This window comes from Zonotrichia albicollis, chromosome 3 (genome assembly GCF_047830755.1).
Source record: "Zonotrichia albicollis isolate bZonAlb1 chromosome 3, bZonAlb1.hap1, whole genome shotgun sequence".
Taxonomy (NCBI): domain Eukaryota; kingdom Metazoa; phylum Chordata; class Aves; order Passeriformes; family Passerellidae; genus Zonotrichia; species Zonotrichia albicollis.
Window position 1 is genome coordinate 12,969,354 of NC_133821.1, and position 17,932 is coordinate 12,987,285.

General features: G+C 55.3%; 1 protein-coding gene across 3 annotated transcripts; it reads left to right on the forward strand.

Annotated features, from left to right (window-relative positions):
• The first annotated feature begins 230 nt into the window (after window positions 1-230).
• Window positions 231-17,581, forward strand: MERTK (MER proto-oncogene, tyrosine kinase). Of its 3 annotated transcripts, none has more exons than XM_074536736.1 (19): window positions 231-524; window positions 3,964-4,297; window positions 4,391-4,491; window positions 4,580-4,753; window positions 5,867-5,953; window positions 6,537-6,652; window positions 8,783-8,966; window positions 9,863-10,014; window positions 12,207-12,360; window positions 12,657-12,777; window positions 13,862-13,947; window positions 14,043-14,138; window positions 14,431-14,511; window positions 14,625-14,717; window positions 14,804-14,922; window positions 15,133-15,242; window positions 15,405-15,564; window positions 15,840-15,976; window positions 17,059-17,581. In XM_074536736.1, the coding sequence occupies exons 1-19, from the start codon at window positions 455-457 to the stop codon at window positions 17,516-17,518; spliced, it is 2,835 nt and encodes a 944-aa protein (XP_074392837.1). In that variant the 5' UTR covers window positions 231-454; the 3' UTR covers window positions 17,519-17,581. The 3 variants fall into 3 exon arrangements, with proteins under 3 accessions (XP_074392837.1, XP_074392836.1, XP_074392838.1); XM_074536735.1 differs by having other exon boundaries at window positions 12,210-12,360; window positions 12,624-12,777; XM_074536737.1 differs by having other exon boundaries at window positions 251-524; window positions 12,624-12,777.
• Window positions 17,582-17,932: the final 351 nt, after the last annotated feature.

Sequence of the window (17,932 nt, forward strand, 5' to 3'; positions counted from 1 at the left end):
CCGGTGAGAGTCGGTCTCTGCTCCTCGGTAACAAGTGACGGGACAAGAGGAGTCTGCCTGAGGTTTAGGTTGGACATTGGGAAAATCCTTCACAGAAAGGGCTGTCCAGAGTGTCCAGCCCTGGCACCGCTGCGCAGGGAAATGGTGACTCCCCACCGCGGAGGGGTGTAAGAGCCGTGCGGCCCCTGGGGACAGGGCTCAGCGCAGTCCGGGGGGAGCGCTCTCGGCCCGGCCGCGCCGGTGCTGCCCGCTCCCTCCCCCGTCGGGAGGCGGGACGGGGCCGGCCCGGGGCGGAGCGGCGGCGCCGGCGGCCCCCGAGCGCGGCGGAGCGGCGGAGCGAGAGTGTCCCGTTCCCGGGGCCACTGCCAGTCCTGCCTGGTGCCGGTGGCGGAGCGGTGCCGGTGCCGGTGTCGGTGTCGGAGCGCGGCGGCGGCGCTGGCGGTGCCGGCGGGCGATGGGCGGCGGGCGCTGGGCGCTGCTGTGGGCGCTGCTGGCGGCCCTGCGCCCGCCCCGCGGAGCGGCCGGTGAGTCCGCAGGGGCACGGAGGGAACCGGGGACGGCACCGGGACAAGGGAGGCGAGCGGAGCTCGGCCGGGGAGCGCCTTCCCTGCGGGGGCTGCTCCGGGCCGGCTGTGGCGGGGGCAGCACGGGCGGCCGGTGGGTGCCGGGAAGAAGCTGCGCAGGGGTGTCCTGAGGGGATTCTGGCCGATCGCAACCCGGAGCGGGTCTGGCTGCTCTGGTACACGGGGTTCGGCTGTCCCGGGACACGCAGTCTGGCTGTCCTGCGACACAGCGTCTGGCTGTCCCGGGACACGCAGTCTGGCTGTCCTCGGACCCACGGTCTGGCTGTCCCGGGTCCCAGGATTTTGTTGTCCTGGAGGACAGGGTTTGGCTCCTCTGGGACGTGATTTGGATGTCCTGGCATACAGTCTGGCTGTCCCAGGACAAAGCTCTGCCTCCGCAGCATGGTCCTGCCCCGGTACTTCACTGCCTGATGTGCCTCTGCTTGCCGGGGGCACCGCGACAGGCAGGGACCACAAATTGTGGCAGATCGGGGTGGGTTTTGCCCCATTAGTCATGAGCCAGCTACGTAGTGATGCTGAGGAAAATCCTCGGGAATCACCACGGTTTGTGGGGCTTTGCAGTGCAGGCAGTTTGGTGGCTTTTCAACTCCATTTGGAGAAAGAAATGAAGAGATAAAGTAATTTTTGGACTTTCAAAAATCCTGTGATCAGGGCTGCCTGACCTTTGGGAGCTGCTGGGCGACCTCAGGGCTGCTGGGGGGTCTCGGAGTCGCTGTGCTGATGGAATTTAGCAGGGAAGAAAGGAATGTGAGTGTTTGCTTTGGGCAGGGAGGAGTTAAAGTCCTGATTGTCACAGCAGGAGCCTGCAGTGAGGGGAACCCTCTGTGGATGTAACCGGGAATCCTGGGCTGGTTTGTACAAAAGGTGTTTGAATAAGGAAGATTCCTTTGGATTCAGGTGTGGCCTCGGGGAAAATTAATTTCTTCCAATCCCAGAATTGTTTGGCTTGGAAAAGGTCATTGAGTCCAACGTTAACCTGACACTTCCAGGTCTGCCACAGCTCCCAGGGGATGGGAGGTTGGATTCCCCACAGGCAGGGGCTCCTCATTCATTCCTCCTGCTTAGTGAGCAGAAGCTCTTGTCAGCAGGTGAATTACCCCCAGCAGTGGGAATTCCAGGGCTGGGGATGCAGCCAGCGTTTTGGCAGACCTGGATGCATCATGACTGCAGTAAAGACCTTGTTTTCAGTCATGATTCCACCTGATTTTCCTGCTAAAATTCCCTCCCTCCAGGGAGAAAGGCACAGAGGACCTGTGCAGCAAGCTCTGCCTGTGTTGGCCCTGGAGTTTTGCTGCAGTTCCAGGTGTTCAGGAGAGCAGCAGTGCCCTTGCGAGTGGTTTGGTTTCCACGCCAGGTTTTGCCTCAGGCCTGGCTGTGGTTGGGACGGGAGCTGCTCCTGCACCCACACAGGCACGCCAGGCTTGCAACTCCCTGGCTTTAGCCCGGGGTTTTAGAGCCAGCCTAGCTGCTCTGGGCTCAAGCAAGAGCTGTCCTGCCACACAGGCCGAGTCCCTTCCAAGCTGCCGGAAGGACATCCCCATCCCAAACTTGTGGGGTACCCAAAGGCGGTGCTGGAGATGAGGAATTCCTGTACCCTCATGAGTCAGAGAGGAAAGTATTTCATTCCCCGGCCAGCAAACACCTCTTCCCACTTAATTAGCGTGAAAACAAGGCTGAGATCCTCCTTGCTCTTTGCCTTTAAGCTTGGAGCAGCCCGGGGAAGCAGAAACCATCCCAGGACACAGCACAAATCCATGTCCGCCCCAGCCAGGGGTCTGTGCCGGGGGAGCTGCTCTGGCCAGAGCCAGAACCCTTCAAATGGAGCATGGAAATAGCACTTGGAGCCTGGATTGTGCCAGGCAGGGAGCGACTCCAGCCTGGGTGACCTCCGGGGGGAGCAGGGGAGGGAAGGGAATTTGGGGTCGCTGCTTGTTTGCGTTTGGCAGATCCTTTGGGAGCTGTGGAGACGTGGCTGCACATCCATGGCTGTCCCTGCAGCTTTGCAGCAGTCACATGGGCTCTGTTTGTGCTGCTTTGGGAGGCTCAGGGACGCAGGTTGGAAAAGCTGCAGCTCTTTTTGTGTTTTGTTTTTTGTTTTAATCTGAAAGGGAAACCCATTGTGCTGCGGGAGAGGCAGGGAGAGCCTCCCCCTTCCCTCTGGACTGAAAAACCCTGCTGGCATTCTGTCCTCAAACAGCATTTTTTGAGGGTTAAAAATAGGAAGAGATTTAGCAAAGGGATATATCCAACCTCAAAATTGGGCTGTGTTTCTTGGCTCTGGGAAAAGCACACCAGGCTCGTGCCCCATTACTCACAACAGTGATGACGTAGCTTTATAAACTTGTTTTTTGATGTTTGAGGGCTAAAACCTGCCCAAAAACAAACTCAGCTGAGCTCAGGTTCAATGAGAACTGTGCTTTCTTTATCTTTTAAACTGTGAGTGGTTGTTTGGCTTTTCTTTCTTGGTAAAGGGAATTAATTTAGTTGAAATTCCTGTCTGGCACAATGCCTTTGCTCGCTGAAAGGGAGATTTACCACTCGGCTCGGGATTGCTGATGGCTGGGAAAGCCTCAGGAAGCTCAGAAATGGTCCAGGAAAACCAGCCTCCACGTGCTGGATCCCCTAGATGTCGTCTCAAAAATACACACATTTTTGGAAGAGAATTGCTTGAAGTGGAGCTGCTCTTCATCTCAGCCGTGGCTGGGTGGGAAGTGCTTGGAGGAGGGGAAAATGCCATTTGGTGACTTGGAGGTGGGGGTATGAAATCCTCAAAAAGAGCTTTCCCTTGGGAAAAAAAATGTGGGAGAAGACCCTGGGAGAGCAGCACTGAAGAGCAGCTGGCTCCTATACACTGTCCAAAGGCATTTCTTCATCTGTCTGCAGCTCTTTTCCTGGGAAAGGCAGTGAGTGGAGGCACTTAGAGAAAGTTGACTCAGAGCATGTCCCGCTCTCCCTGTCCTGGGAAGGGACAGGCTCCTGGCAGAGCCTAAAATCAGCAAAATTCCAGCCGGGAGCTCTTCCTCTGCCCCAGCTGAAAATGCTTCAGATGAGGCCCCGCAAGGGGTTTGCCGAGTAAAGTCCCGTAAAGTCCCAAATTCCTGCTGCCCAGGCATCCTTTTATGTTCCAGTCCCGGGGGTGTAATGCAGCAGGAATAGTCCTGCCTCTCCCCAAAGAAACGTGGCTGAGTGTTTTCTTTAGCTTGGGCTGCTGCTGTTTGTTTTAAAAATGACTTTTTTAGAGCTGCTACCTGTGCAGAATCCTGGGACAACATTTTGGGAAATGGAAACGAGCTGCCTTTTATTATTCTTGGGGTTGTTTTGCTGCAAGGTCTCCCAGACTTGCTGGTGGTGGTGGCAAACCTCAGGGGTTCCCTTGCAGAGGACGCTGATGGGGAAGGAGGTGTGAGGCCGTTCCTGTTGGCACATTCCCTGCGTTCCCAGCGGAGCCTGCTCTGGAGCACCAGGGAGGAGCCCCCGGGCAGCTCTGCTGGACAGCTCAGCTTCAACCCCACGGTGCCACGCGTGGTCATCAACGAGCACAAGGACGTCACCTTCAACTGCTCCATCCGAGTGCCTCAGGAGCTGCTGCGGCCCGATGCCCCGGGAATTTCCCTCTGGAAGGACGGGAGGGAGCTGCACGTGCTGGATCGCATCGCCAGCAGCCACTTTGAGATCGTCGTTGAGGAGGAGGTGGCCATGACCTCCACCTTCAGGTGAGTGCTGCTGGGGCAGGTGGGGGTGAGGGCTGGCTCCCAGGGAAAATGGGAAGCCACAATCCCTGAGGTGGTGTCCCTTGTGTCCGGCAGCATCCTCGGCGCCCAGCGCTCGGATAACGGCTCCTACGTCTGCAAACTCAACATCTCCGGCGTGGAGGTGGTGTCTGACCCCATCCTGGTGCTGCTGGAAGGTGAGCTGGAGCAGCTCTGGAGTTGTGTCCTGGCTGAGTGACCAGGAGTCAGAAATGGGGAATCCTTTGCTTCCCTGTGTCCGTGCAGGCCTGCCGCACTTCATCCATCAGCCCGAGCAGCTGAATGTCACCAGGAACAGCCCCTTCAACCTGACGTGCCACGCTGTGGGGCCTCCAGAGCCTGTGGAGATCTACTGGTTCCAGAACAACATCCCGGTCTACCAGACACCCCAGATCTCCCCATCGGTCCTGACTGTGCCAGGTGAGCTGGGAGTGTCCCTGCCATGGAGTGTCCCTGCCGTGGGACACCACAGCTGGGAATGTGTCCCAGAGCTGTTCCCTGCCAGGAGGGGCTGTTCCCGTGCCATGCACAGTCCTGGGGCCCCTCTGGAGCAGGAAGCCCCATCTGACCCGCTCTGGTTGCTGCTACAAATCCCTTCCTTGATTTCAACTCAACCGCCTCTTTCCTGAGCAAGCAGCAGATTTTTCCACCAGCCTCTGGCTGTGCCAGCAGGAACCTGGCTGCTCTCCTGGGCTGCTGGAATTCTGGTCCCCACTTTCTGGAATAGTTTGGGATACTCCCTGTGCTGTGTGTCCACGACAGCTGCTGGGACACAGGGAGAAAAATCCTTATTGTCTCATAAACCCCCACTCTGGTTTTGCTGCAGAGGCAAAAGATGGGGTATTTCTTGCTTTGCTCATGAGGAGGAGGCTGCTGGTTAATTAAGAGCTGGGCTATAATTGCCTGCTCTTGGCACCCAGCGGCAGGCGGCCTTTAAAGGGCAGTGAAAGCCGGAAGGAGTGACTCATTCCTCTTGGATGTCCTCACATCCGCCTGGCACCCGCCAGCATGGGTCATTGGAGCAGAGCTTCTCCTGGCCCAGGAGCCCTGGCACCCTGCTGGGATGAGCCAGCACTCCCCACGTCCACCTTGGCACGGGACAGGCATCCCAAGCCCGGGGTCACCTCACCCAGCCGGGAGAATCCGCCCTTGGGTATTTCCAGTGGTCCTTCCCTGCCATCAGCTGCGGGATTTGAGCAACCCTTGACCAGCACTAAATCATCTGACCAGGCCGTGGCGGGGGCTCTTCTGCTTTCTGCCTTTCCCCTTTTGGAGGGAGAACAGCCCCTTGCTCGGGAGCTTGTGCAAGGTTTCCGTGGGGACATCGCGTCCCTGCTGTGTCCGGCAGGGATGGCACACGTGTGCCCCCGGAGTGGGACTGGGGCAGCTGGAGCCTGGGGTCACCCCCGGGCACCGGCACCAAAAGTGTCACACAGGGAAGTGAAAACAGGCTAAATAAAACCTTGAGTGTTTGGTGGTGGGGTTGGGATGGATTTGGGATATCCAGGGAACGGGGCTGTGTTTTCCCGGCAGGACTCAACAAGTCGGCGCTGTTCAGCTGCGAGGCCCACAACAGCAAAGGCCTGACTGCATCCAGCCCCGGCCAGGTCAACATCAAAGGTCAGCTCCCATTCCCTGTTAAACCCCTGTGCAATCCCACACATCCCAGCACTCATCCTTCACACGCTGAGGGAGATCACTTCCATCCTGCAGTTAAAATCCAGCAGGATTTGGTTGTAACATACATGGTCATCCTGGTTTGGTCATCCCAGCACTGGGATGGGGGAGGGAGAGCCAAAATCTAAATTTGAAAGCAAAACTGTCAGCTTCAAAGCAGGATTCGGAAGGGCTGCATCGCTCCTTTCCTTCCTTCATAACCAGGGCGGTGCTCCATAGGAATTTTCCATAGGAAACAGTGGAAATTGCTGACATTCCTGATGGGAGCCACTCCAGCAATGTAAGGAGGGTGTTCCCCAAAATAAATCATGGTCTTTAAGTTGCCCAGAGTGGTCACAAATATAGAAATGGCCAAAATAGTTCTGAAAGTGACATTTTTGTGCTTCCCTATCCGGTGGTCCGGCGCATCCGCAGAGTTCGGATGTGGGGTCACACACTGAGCCCTGGGAGCTCCAGGGAAAAGCCACCGTGCCAGGTTTGTGTTTGGGCTTCCAGCTGACTGACTGCCCTTGGCTTCTCCCTGCAGGAATCCCGTCAGCTCCCGTCAGTGTGCAGGTCCTCAACAGGACAGCCCATGGAATCGGGATATCCTGGGTGCCAGGCTTTGACGCCTTCTCTGCCTTGAACAACTGCAGTGTCCAGGTAAGCATCCAGAGTTCCCATATCCCTGCAGCTCCCCCACACGGATGCTCCGAGGCAGGGGGAAGTTGGTGGTGTTTGGCATGAGCTGCACAGATTTCATGGAATCCTGGAATGGTTTGGGTTGGAAGGACCCTAAAGATCATCCAACTCCTTTCCAACACCTTCCACTATCCCAGGTTGCTACAACCTGGCCTTGGGCACTTCCAGGGATGGGGCAGCCACAGCCTCTCTGGGCAGCTTTGCCATGACCTCACAGGGAACATTTTCTTCCCAATATCCCATCTATCCCAGCCCTCTGGCAGTGGGAAGTCATTCTCCCTTGTCCTGTCACTCCATGCCCTCTCTGTCTCTCTGGGAACCCTTTTCCATTGGGCAACACAGTCAGGTTGCCATGTGTTTCATGCACCTGGTCAAACCCTTCCCAACCAAGCAGCATTCCCAAAGTCAGGATTTGGAGGGGCAGGTTTCCCTCAGCTCCCCACTCCTGGGAAGGGGCTGAGGGATTGCCTGTATTCCTGGAGAACTCAGGGAACATCACATCCATGGGTAGAGCCTGCAGGCATTTTCCACCTGCTGCACGTGGCTGGCTTTGCTGTCTCATGGATAGGATTTTTGTCCTGGAAAAATCTCCACTCCAGCTGGGATAACACGTGGAGAGAGGAGACCTTTGAAGCCAGGTAAAAGTGAAAGGAATTTCAGGGAAGAAAGGTACCAGGGCTAATATTAGCACCATGTCCTGCTGCTGCCTTCCAGCCGGAGCTTGGGAAGCGGGGTGGAGAGCCAAGGAATTTCCTATGACTTAACATTCATGGTGTGTCTGTAGGAAACAGCCTTTGAAAGTGGAAAACAGGAGAGGGTTTCTGGCAAAAACACAGCAGTGACTCAGCCCTTTTGCTGCTGTCCCCTCGGATAATCCCCGCGCCCACCGAGCCAGTGACTCATTCCCGAGGGCTGCAGCTGGCCCACCTGCCAGTTCCAACTGCTGCAGCTTGCAAACATCCTGATTTCCTCCCAGAATCCGTGGATTTGGTGGGTTATTCTCAGAAGACAATTGAGGATTGGGCTGGATGCTCAGGAGTTTGGTCCTGGAAGCGTCGTGTGTGTTCCTGTGGTCGCTGCTCGCCTCCCTCAGAGCATCTTGTGACAGCTTGGGGATGGATGGAGGTGGCATTCCCTGACTTTTTCAGGAGACAGGCAACCCTTCAGCTCCTTCCCATTATTTGTAAGGAATGGGAAGCTGAGGGAAACCTGCCCCTCCAAATCCTGACTTTGGGAATGCTGCTTGGCTGGGAAGTGTGGGACCAGGACAGCAGCAAGCCCAGGCTTGCAGTGTCTTCCAGAGTACTACTTGGAGCATTTCTGGGAATTTCTCCATGAAAACCAGAGGATGAAGGCTGTTCCTTCATATTTTGGCTGTAAAACAGATGCTGAGACAATCTTGAGATACTATGGAGGGCTCTTTTGATGGAGCACAAGGATTGCCATCCCAAAATCATGGATGGGGATTTTTCAGAGTGCACAGCTCTGGCCACATGGATTGGGTTCTCCTTGTTCTTGTTCTTGCTCTTCCCTCTTTCTCCCCTCTGTCCCAATCCAGGAAGTGCTTCCCACAAAATGAGATGTTTCCTAGAAAGCTGCAGTGGCTCTGTGGGCAGCTCCATGGGGACTCCACATCCATAAATTTGTCTTTCTGTGAAAAGCAGGACTTGTTTTTGGGATGTTGAATTCATCCATGCTGCTAAATTTGACAAGGATTGGGATTAGTCCCGTTACACCCCATGGAGATAAATCCTGCTTTCCAATGATGTGCTGCACAAAAAAGGAGCTTTATTTTGTCTATTTGGGATGTGCTGCCTGGTTGTTTTATTCAGGCCTCCTTTTGCTCCATGCCACAAGAAACAGCAAATCATTCCTCCCTCCTTCCCAACATCCCTGGAATGTTCCCAGCTCCACACGTGCTGGAGCCCTCTCCCTGTGCCCTGTGAATGTCCTGCCACGAGCTTTCCCTGCAGGAGCTTTTCCCTGCAGAGTTCAGATGGGAGGCAGGGCTCTGGATCCTGTTTTCCAACATCTCTCCCTGCAGGTTGCTGCTGACTAATCCCTGTTTGTGGGCTGATTTTCCAATTAAAGGTCAAGGAAGTCGTTCCAAGAGGCAACGTCTCCCTTCAGGCCTTCCACACCTCGGTGCCTCCCCACGTGTACCACATCCAGCAGCTGGAGCCCATGGAGGAGTACAGCATCCGTGTTTCCTGCGGGAATGAGGTGGGCTGGTCGGCATTCAGCCCCTGGATAACAGCCAGCACCACGGAGGGAGGTAGGAAATGGGGAGTGAGGGCTGGGAAGGGTTTCCCTGCCTCAATCCCTCTGGGTGGGAGGCACCTCCGGAGTCCTGGTTGCATTTCCAGGGTGGGAAAGGAAACTTCCCCCTTTTTCAGGGGCTTTCAATGAGCTCCAGCTCGTTTTCCATCAGATTCCCACATTTGTGCACCCATTCCTCCAGCTTCCCTGTGCTCCTTTCCCATTGATTACCACATCTCTGCACCATCTCTTCCAGCTTCCCTCAGCTCCTTTCCCATTGATTCCCACATCTCTGCACTATTTCTCCCTCACCTCCTTTTCCCATTGATTCCCACATCTCTGCACCATTTCTCCCTCACCTCCTTTTCCCATTGATTCCCACATCTCTGCACCCATTCTCCCAGTTCTCCCAGCTTCCCTCAGCTCCTTTCCCATTGATTCCCACATTTCTGCATAATTTCTCCCAGCTTCCCTGAGCTCCTTTCCCATTGATTCCCACATCTCTGCACCCCTTCTCCCAGTTCTCCCAGTTCTCCCAGTTCTCCCAGCTCCTTTCCCATTGATTCCCACATCTCTGCACCCCTTCTCCCAGTTCTCCCAGTTCTCCCAGCTCCTTTCCCATTGATTCTCACCCATTGATTCTGCACCCATTCCTCCAGCTTCCCTGAGCTCCTTTCCCATTGATTCCCACATCTCTGCACCCCTTCTCCCTGTTCTCCCAGCTTCCCTCAGATCCATTGATTCCCACATCTCTGCACCCATTTCTCCAGCTTCCCTGTGCTCCTTTCCCATTGATTCCCACATCTCTACACCCATTCCCCCAGCTTCCCTTACCTCCTTTTTCCATTGATTCCCACATCTCTGCACCATTTCTCCCAGCTTCCCTCACTCCTTTCCCATTGATTCCCACAGCTCCGACCACGCCACCCCTGAACATCACGGTGTCCTTCAACGAATCCAGCTCCTCGCTGGAGATCCGCTGGGTGAAGCCACCCCTGGAGAGGATCCACGGGGAGCTCCAGGGCTACCACATCTGGTACAGGTGGCACAACTCCGAGGGCATGGTGAGTCACCAGGAAGTGGGGGAGAATGGCTAAAATCCTAGAAAAATTCCCAGCAGGGATGTCCAGATGGGTTTTGGAGCTCATTTCTTTGCCAGCTTGGGCTTTCATGTGGGATTCAAACCTCTCCTGGCCTTGCATTCCCTGGATTTTGAGCTGTTCCTTACTCAGATGGGGTTTTTCCCTTCCTTAACCCACAGCACAGAATTTCAGAGCTCGAGGAACTCTTTGGCCCAAAGGCCTCTCTGTGAGTGCATGAAATCACCTGGCACACCCTGCTTGCCTTTTCTAGGATTTGGGAAGCAGCTGCAGGAATTTGCTAGGGCAAGGTTGGCCCGGGCTCTGGGCAAAAGATCCCATGCAGAGCCTGTGGATAAGAGCAGGAATGGATCCAGCTGTGGTTTGGGTTCCTCTGTGCCAGGCTGGCAGAGTGACCCCAGCTGGAAACAGTGACTCATGCCCTTTTTTTGTCAGATGCTGCACTTTCTGTTCTCCTTTTGCTCCCCCGTATAGATCCAGCCTGAATGAAGCCAGGGAAACAAAATCATGGTCTTGTGACTCGGAAAAAAAGTGCTGACAGGAGCTGTCTCTCTCCAGCAAAAGGCCAAGCCCAGGCCTTGCCCTTTAAGCCCTGAGAGATTTATTGTTGCTGTTGTTGTTTGTTAATTTTCGTCCATTTTTCCAGCTTTATGGAGTGAAATTTTTTTCCAGTTCTCATTTTTTCCATGAGTCTGAGACACGAGACTGGAGTTCTGACTCCTCAAAAGGCTCCTTCTAAGGTTGGACTCGATAATCTCAGAGGTCTTTTCTAACCTAAATGATTCTGTGTGAATGATTCCATGAGCTGAAGTCCCTGAGTTGTGGCCCTGCACAGGCTAAATCTGGACTGCCCCAAAATAACCACCAGTTTTTGCAGGATAAAGTCAGGAAGAAGCTGGATTTTGGTGTCACAGGGCCACCTGCAGGCCTCTCAACAACCAGAAAATTCCCAAAAGTTGGTTCGTTTTCCTCCTTAACCAGCAGTCCTTGTTGGAGCCAAGGCTGCCTGAGTTGGGACGGGAAGAAATTCCTCAACTACCACAAAACTCATAAAATCCCATTAAATTTGGCAGGTCAGCCCTGCTTTGTGCTCACAGTCTGGGCTTGTCCTCGGATGATACAGCTCTTTAGGACAGGGAAGGATCCCAGTTTCAGTGGTAGGGAAAGGATCCCATGTGGATACCAGGAGGAGGAGGAAGGCAGGAATGTGGGAGCAGAGGTGACAACAGGTCCCAGCTCCTGTCACTGCCAGTAGGTGCCCACGCATTCCCAGGGCATGGGTGTTTCACATCTGTTTCCGTGGCTTTTTTGGGACAGGGAACAGAAACTGGTTCCCTTTGAGAAACTCTGAATCCCTCTCCTCATCCCTCTCCTCACCCACTGATCCCTCTCAGCTCCTGCTTTTTTTTTGTGGGATGTTCAGGAAGGAGCCAGGCACTGCTGGGCACAGCAGCCTGCCAGATGTTTTGGCTGCAGCTGGGCAGCTGTTTTGCAGCTGGAAATCGGCAGGGAGCAGCAGCAGCACTCTCTCAGCTGGGAATGACCAGGAAAGGATGGAATTTGCAGGGAAAGGCTCCTGTGTTTTTACTAAGCCATGCTGCCTCCTGCCATGGTACCAGCCAAGGAAATACATAAAAAATACATAAAAATATACATAAAAATATACATAAAATATGTGGGACTGTAAATAGCTGGACACAAAAGCCACAGAAGGAGTGGTTTGTGAGCTTAGGATCTACTTCCAGAGCACTTGGACAATCCTACCAGGAGCACACGGATCCTGTGGGTGCTCACCGGGCTCCAGTGGCCAAACTGGCCACAACAAAGGCTGAGGGTCACAATCCGTGTCAGCAGAGCCTTTCCCTTCCTTGCCAGCTCCTTCCCTGCCTCTTTTCTGGGTCTGGCTGCTGCTGTTGTGAGGCAGAGAGGGCCAGGAATGCTCGGATTGAGCGGGAAGCGCCGCTCAGCCCCGCTCCCGATCCCATCCGGCCCTCGCACACAGGGCCATTCTTCTCTCTAAATAGCCGGGTGCTGTACTTCCTCTGGGCTGGGAAAGCAGAGCAGCTCCAAAGGTTGCCAAGGGGACAGTGCTCAGCAAATCCCCAAGGTTTCCCTGCCTTCCCAGCCCAGGATTTTCTTTCCTTTCCTCTCTGCAGCAGATCGTGTCCGACGAGGTCCGGCTGAACGGCAGCGTGGCTGTGCTGCCCGTGGTGGCCACCAACGCCACCTGCTCCATCCGAGTGGCCGCTGTCACCAAGGGGGGAGTGGGACCTTTCAGCATTCCTGTGGAGATCTTCATCCCTGCCAGTGGTAAGGAGGTGCAGGGCTGGATGCTGGGAATGGCCCAGGGTGTGCTTTCCATGAGGCCGTTCGGCATCACTCCTTCGGATGCTTTCCCTGTCAGCCAAGGATCCTGATTTGGGAGCAGGACAGCCTCACTCCTCATTCCCTTTTTTCCTCATTCCCATGTAACCCTTTGGGCTCTGCTGAAAACCCCTGGGAATTCCTGCCCCAAGCCCCAGGTGCTGCAGGCTGACTCTTTCACCGGCTCCATTAACAGGATATTTTCTTAGGATTAATAACCTCAGCCCCCTCTTCGACTCCAGCCTCCGGGAATGCCGACTCCTTTGTCGTGGCCCTGGGATTTATCTGCGGGACAATTGCTGTCGGAATCATCCTCTGCTTGTCTGTGGTCATCCACAAACGATGTGTGGAGACAAAATATGGGTAAGGGGACGGAAAACAGGGTGGCTCCCAAGGGGTGGGGGGCCAGCAGCCCGTGCTGGATTTGGGGACAAGGATTCTGTCTCCAGGACTGATGTTGTTACCACAAATGACATTTTTAAGCGGGTTTTTCCTTCCCCTCCCTTCCTTAGCTCAGCAGTTCACCTTTTGCTCACTATTCCTATTTTTAAAGGGAAGTGAACTTGTGCAGCTTGGTGGGGGAGATGTGTCGGCACGGAAATGAGAGAGCAGAGGGTGTCACTGGTCACCCGAGGGTGTGACCTGGGCCCAAGGGAGTGGCTGGAGCTCTATCAGGAGAGGTTAGGCTGGATTTGAGGAAAAGATCCTTCCCCCAGAGGGAACTGAACAGGCTCCCCAGGGAATGGTCACAGCCCCAAGGCTGCCAGAGCTCCAGGAGCATTTGGACAATGCTCCCAGGGATGCACTGGGTGGGATTGTTGGGGTGTCTGTGCAGGGCCAGGAGCTGGACTGGATGATCCTTGTGGGTTCCTTTCAACTCCATGATTCCATCATATCCCATGTCCTGGAGAAACCCTCCTGCCTCATCCCACGCCCGGGTTCAATGGCCCAGCATTGTTTAAAAACACAGACAAAGGGCTGTTATCTCCTGCAACAACCCAACACTCCTCACTCATCCTCGTGACTTCCCAAGTGCTGTTTTACTGCCCCATGCTCCCAGTTTGGGAACTGGTACCGAGTAAGGATCCCTTTCCTAACTGGTTGTTGTCACTCTTTCCCTGCTTTCCCAGTTCCGGAGCATCCTGCCCTGGTTTTGTTTCTCAAAGCTGGACTCTGCAGGGCTCCAGCAGCATTCCTGCTCCTTGAGTAGGAAATGAGTATCCTATTTCCTCCCCAAAAGCTCCGTGAGTCACTCCTTGATGGTTCAGTGGTGTTTGTGGAGCTGTTGTTTTGCTCAGACGTTGCAGGCGATGGTGCTGATCCAGGAAAAAGGAAATGGAACATGCATTTCCCCTTTTCCTGTGCATCCCCTGGGCTCCTTCCCCTGCCATGCTGAGTCCTTCATCCAGCTGAAGCAGCCACAGCAGATGTGTTTGTGTTCCCTTAGAAATGCTTTCAGCAGGAGCGACTCGGAGCTGATAGTGAGCTACACAGCCAAGAAGTCCTACTGCAGGAGGGCTGTGGAACTGACCCGTAAGGACACGTTTTTATCCCTCTGGAAGGAACTGGAGGGGCAAATGGCAGCAGGCAGGACATGCCTGAGCTCCTCCTGTCCCACTCTCTTGCAGTGGGAAGCCTGGGTGTCAGCAGGGAGCTGCAGCAGAAGCTGCAGGATGTTGTCGTGGACAGGAACGCCCTGAGCCTGGGAAAGGTCCTGGGAGAGGGTGAGTAAAACTCATCTCATTCCAACCTCCTGCCACGGGCAGGGAACCCTCCATGAGCCCAGCTTGTCTTTGTGTCACTGATGAGGAACGAGCCTTTTGGGTAAAACTCATCTCATTCCAACCTCCTGCCACGGGCAGGGAACCTTCCATGAGCCCAGCTTGTCCTCCTCCTGTCACTGATGAGGAACGAGCCTTTTGGCTCCATCTTGGAGCATTCCAGATCTTAGGGATCTGGTGATGCCCTGCAAGGTGGTGCTTTGGATAAAGGGATTCCTTCTTTCCCGTGGTGCAGGGGAGTTTGGATCCGTGATGGAGGGACGGCTCAGCCAGCCCGAAGGGCCCCCACAGAAGGTGGCTGTGAAGACCATGAAGTGTAAGTTGTCTCTCTGCCCCACTGGATACCAACATTCCCAGTACCTCTCTCAGGAACAGCATCCTGGCAGCATTTTGGGGTTCTAAAGCTCTTTCTTTCTGTCTGCTTCCCAGTGGATAACTTTTCCCAAAGGGAGATTGAAGAGTTCCTCAGCGAGGCAGCGTGCATGAAGGACTTTGACCATCCCAACGTCATCAAGCTCCTCGGTATGGGCTGCCCCTTCCCACCCTCCAGCTGGGATTTGGGTGGATCCTTTTCCCAGGGCACTGCGTGAGTTGTCCGTGTTTCCCAGGGGTGTGCATCGAGCTGAGCTCCCTGCAGGTGCCCAAGCCCATGGTGATCCTGCCGTTCATGAAGTACGGAGACCTGCACAGCTTCCTGCTCCGCTCCCGGCTGGAAATGGCCCCCCAGGTAGGGAGCACCAGGAGCAGAGGAGTGGGGTGGGATCGAGCTGGGAAGGGAGTCCCCCTTTGCAGCTCCTGCAGGCTCGTGGGTCAATGAATGGCAGGGTGTGAGGGGTGAGAGCTTGTCTGCTGCCGTGGGCTTATCCATTGGGATGGCAGCCCTGGATAGGGAAGCCTTTTGGATCAGCACTGTGTAACCCCCACCTTCCCTCCCCAGTTTGTGCCCCTGCAGACCCTGGTGAAGTTCATGGTGGACATCGCCCTGGGCATGGAATACCTGAGCAGTCGGAACTTCCTGCACAGGGACTTGGCAGCTCGAAACTGCATGTGAGTGTTTTCCTCTGCCCCATCCCACGGGATGAACCCTGCAGATTTACAGCACAACTCTGCTCCTTTCCATAAAAAGTTCCCTTGGTTCTGAGACCCATAGCTCAGCCTGGGGTCCGTGTGCTCGTCCCTGGGGCTGTGCTGATCCCTGTTTTGCCCCAGGCTGCGGGATGACATGACGGTGTGCGTGGCAGACTTCGGGCTCTCCAAGAAGATCTACAGCGGCGATTACTACCGGCAGGGCCGCATCGCCAAGATGCCCGTCAAGTGGATCGCCCTCGAGTCCCTGGCTGACCGAGTCTACACCACCAAGAGCGACGTGGTAGGTCCCCGTGCCTGGAGGGACAGTCCCCTGGCCTGAGCCACGCCGTGCTCCTGTTGGTGTCATTCCCTGGAAGTGCAGGAGGCTGCCGGACCTTCAGTCGGTTCCTTGAGTAGGCCCCTCACTTCCATCCTGGTCATTCCCAGTTTTGGGAGCATCACAGCTCTGCCCGTTGTCCCTTGGATGCCAGGCAGTGAGCTTTCCCCACGAAAAGCTTCATTCCATTCATTCCTCCTGGAAGTGTCCCTTCAGCCCTTTTCCCTTTGTGCCGGCAGTGGGCATTTGGCGTCACCATGTGGGAGATTGCCACGCGCGGGATGACGCCGTACCCAGGCGTGCAGAACCACGAAATCTACGAGTACCTCTACCATGGGCAGCGCCTGAAGAAGCCTGAGGATTGCCTGGATGAGCTGTGAGTCCTGGGATCCCAGCTGGGAAAAGGGATTTTCCTAGAAACAAACCCCTTAATGCTTGCACAATGTGCCTAAGGAAAGCTGGATCCTGGAGCAGAGCATGTGCCAGCATCTGCTGAACTCCAGGCAAAAATCCCAACAAATATCCTCAGGGGAAGCAATGGGTTTGTAGGGCTGGCAAGGTCACCAGGAACAGTCAGTGATAGGACTTTTTGGTATTTTATTTATCTTTGGATTTGTTTTGGCCAAAAAGGTCCTGGCTGGTGATGCTCCTCTTTGTTCCACAAAACTCCCTCTAGGTCCCTTGATTGCCTCAAATCTATAAATCTGTGTCCCCCTGGAAAGGGAAAATGCAGCATACACAAACCTTTGGATTTCTGAGCAGCTCAGCAAAGGCCTTTCTCCCAAGCTTCTTTGCTCAGTTTTTCTCCAGTGCTGCTAGAGCTGAAAATGTTTAACTCCCCATGGCTGAGAGCTTTGAATCCCAACTGGATAGACAGAGTTGTGCATTCCTAAAAGGCTCCTCTCCACGGCCTGTTTCTGAAGGAAGCAGTGCAGGAACCTCTAAGAATCTACCCTGCTGGAGGGCAGAGAGGCTGGCAGGGACATGCTGGGAGCTTCCAGGGCTCCCTGACATCCAGCCTGGGAGCAGGCACCTGCCAAGGGAAGGACTGGGCATCCCACACACCGAGCTGGGATGTTCCCAGGGAACAGATCCCAGGGCTGCACTGGAAGAGACTTCTCACATTTCTAACAACAGCTTGGGCTGATAAATCCATGCCCTTGGGAAGCAGCCTGAGCAGAGGGAGTTGCTTTCACTTTGATTTAATGGGAGTTTCAAGGTTTGCCCAGCTTGGAGGGAAACCGGGAATTAACCCTCATACCTCCCCCATACTCCAGAGGAGTGCAGGATGCCCAGAGAAGCTGTGGCTGCTCCATCCCTGGAAGTGTTCAAGGACAGCTTGGGGCTACCTGGGATGGTGGAAGGTGCCCCTGCAGGGACTGGATGAGCTTTAAGGTCCCTTCCAAACCAAACCATTCTGGGATCCTCTGTTAACCACACTCCTCTCCCACTTTCCAGGTATGAAATAATGTCTGAGTGCTGGAGAGCCGACCCTGCCACTCGCCCCACCTTCTCCCAGCTCAAAGTCCAGCTGGAGAAGCTGCTGGAAAACCTGCCCAGCTCCAAGGCGTGCGGGGACATCATCTACATCAACACTGGCCTTCCCGAGCAGAGCCCGGACTCCACGCAGGATTCCGGCTTCCCGCAAGCGGACTCGGATTTGGACGCCGGGGAGGCGTCGGAGCCCGGCTCCCCCGGGGCTGAGGCGGCGCTGGTGGCTGTGGACGTGCATCCCAGCGAGCTGTGGGACAGCAGGTACATTGTGGAGGAGCAGCTGGCCGGCCCCGGGGAGGAGCCCTACGTGCCGCTGCTGCCCTGCCAGGCGCTGGAGCCGGGGAGCCGATGGAGCCAGGCCAGCACTCTGCCGGCGTCGGAGCGGCCCGGGCAGGACTCGGAAGCGCCGCCGGGAATGGTGTGAGCGGCACCACGGCAAGGACACAGAGGGAATATTTTAATAAACACTCGTCTCTTTTGTTTATTATCTCCTGCACGGTTTGCCTGGTGGAGGCTGGCTCTCCCCAGGAGCTTTTTCCTGGGCTGAAGTCCCAGGGGTTTGGAATTGACAGCGGAATTATTTTGCTGTAGTTATTCATCTTCTCCAGGAGGAGCAGAGCAGGGTGGGGTGGATGGTGCTGAGGGGGCAGCTGGCCTTGCAGGGCCTGGTGTTTTCCCCCTTTTCCATCCCGTGTTAAGGTTTGTGGGATGGGCATCCCCCTGGATGGTGAGTGCTCCAGCTCTACAGCCTGCTGGGGGATTTCACACTGCAAGAGATCCCCGTGGAAAACAGCAACGGGAGCCCCAATGGGAATAGCGGGTGCTCCCATATTCCCTT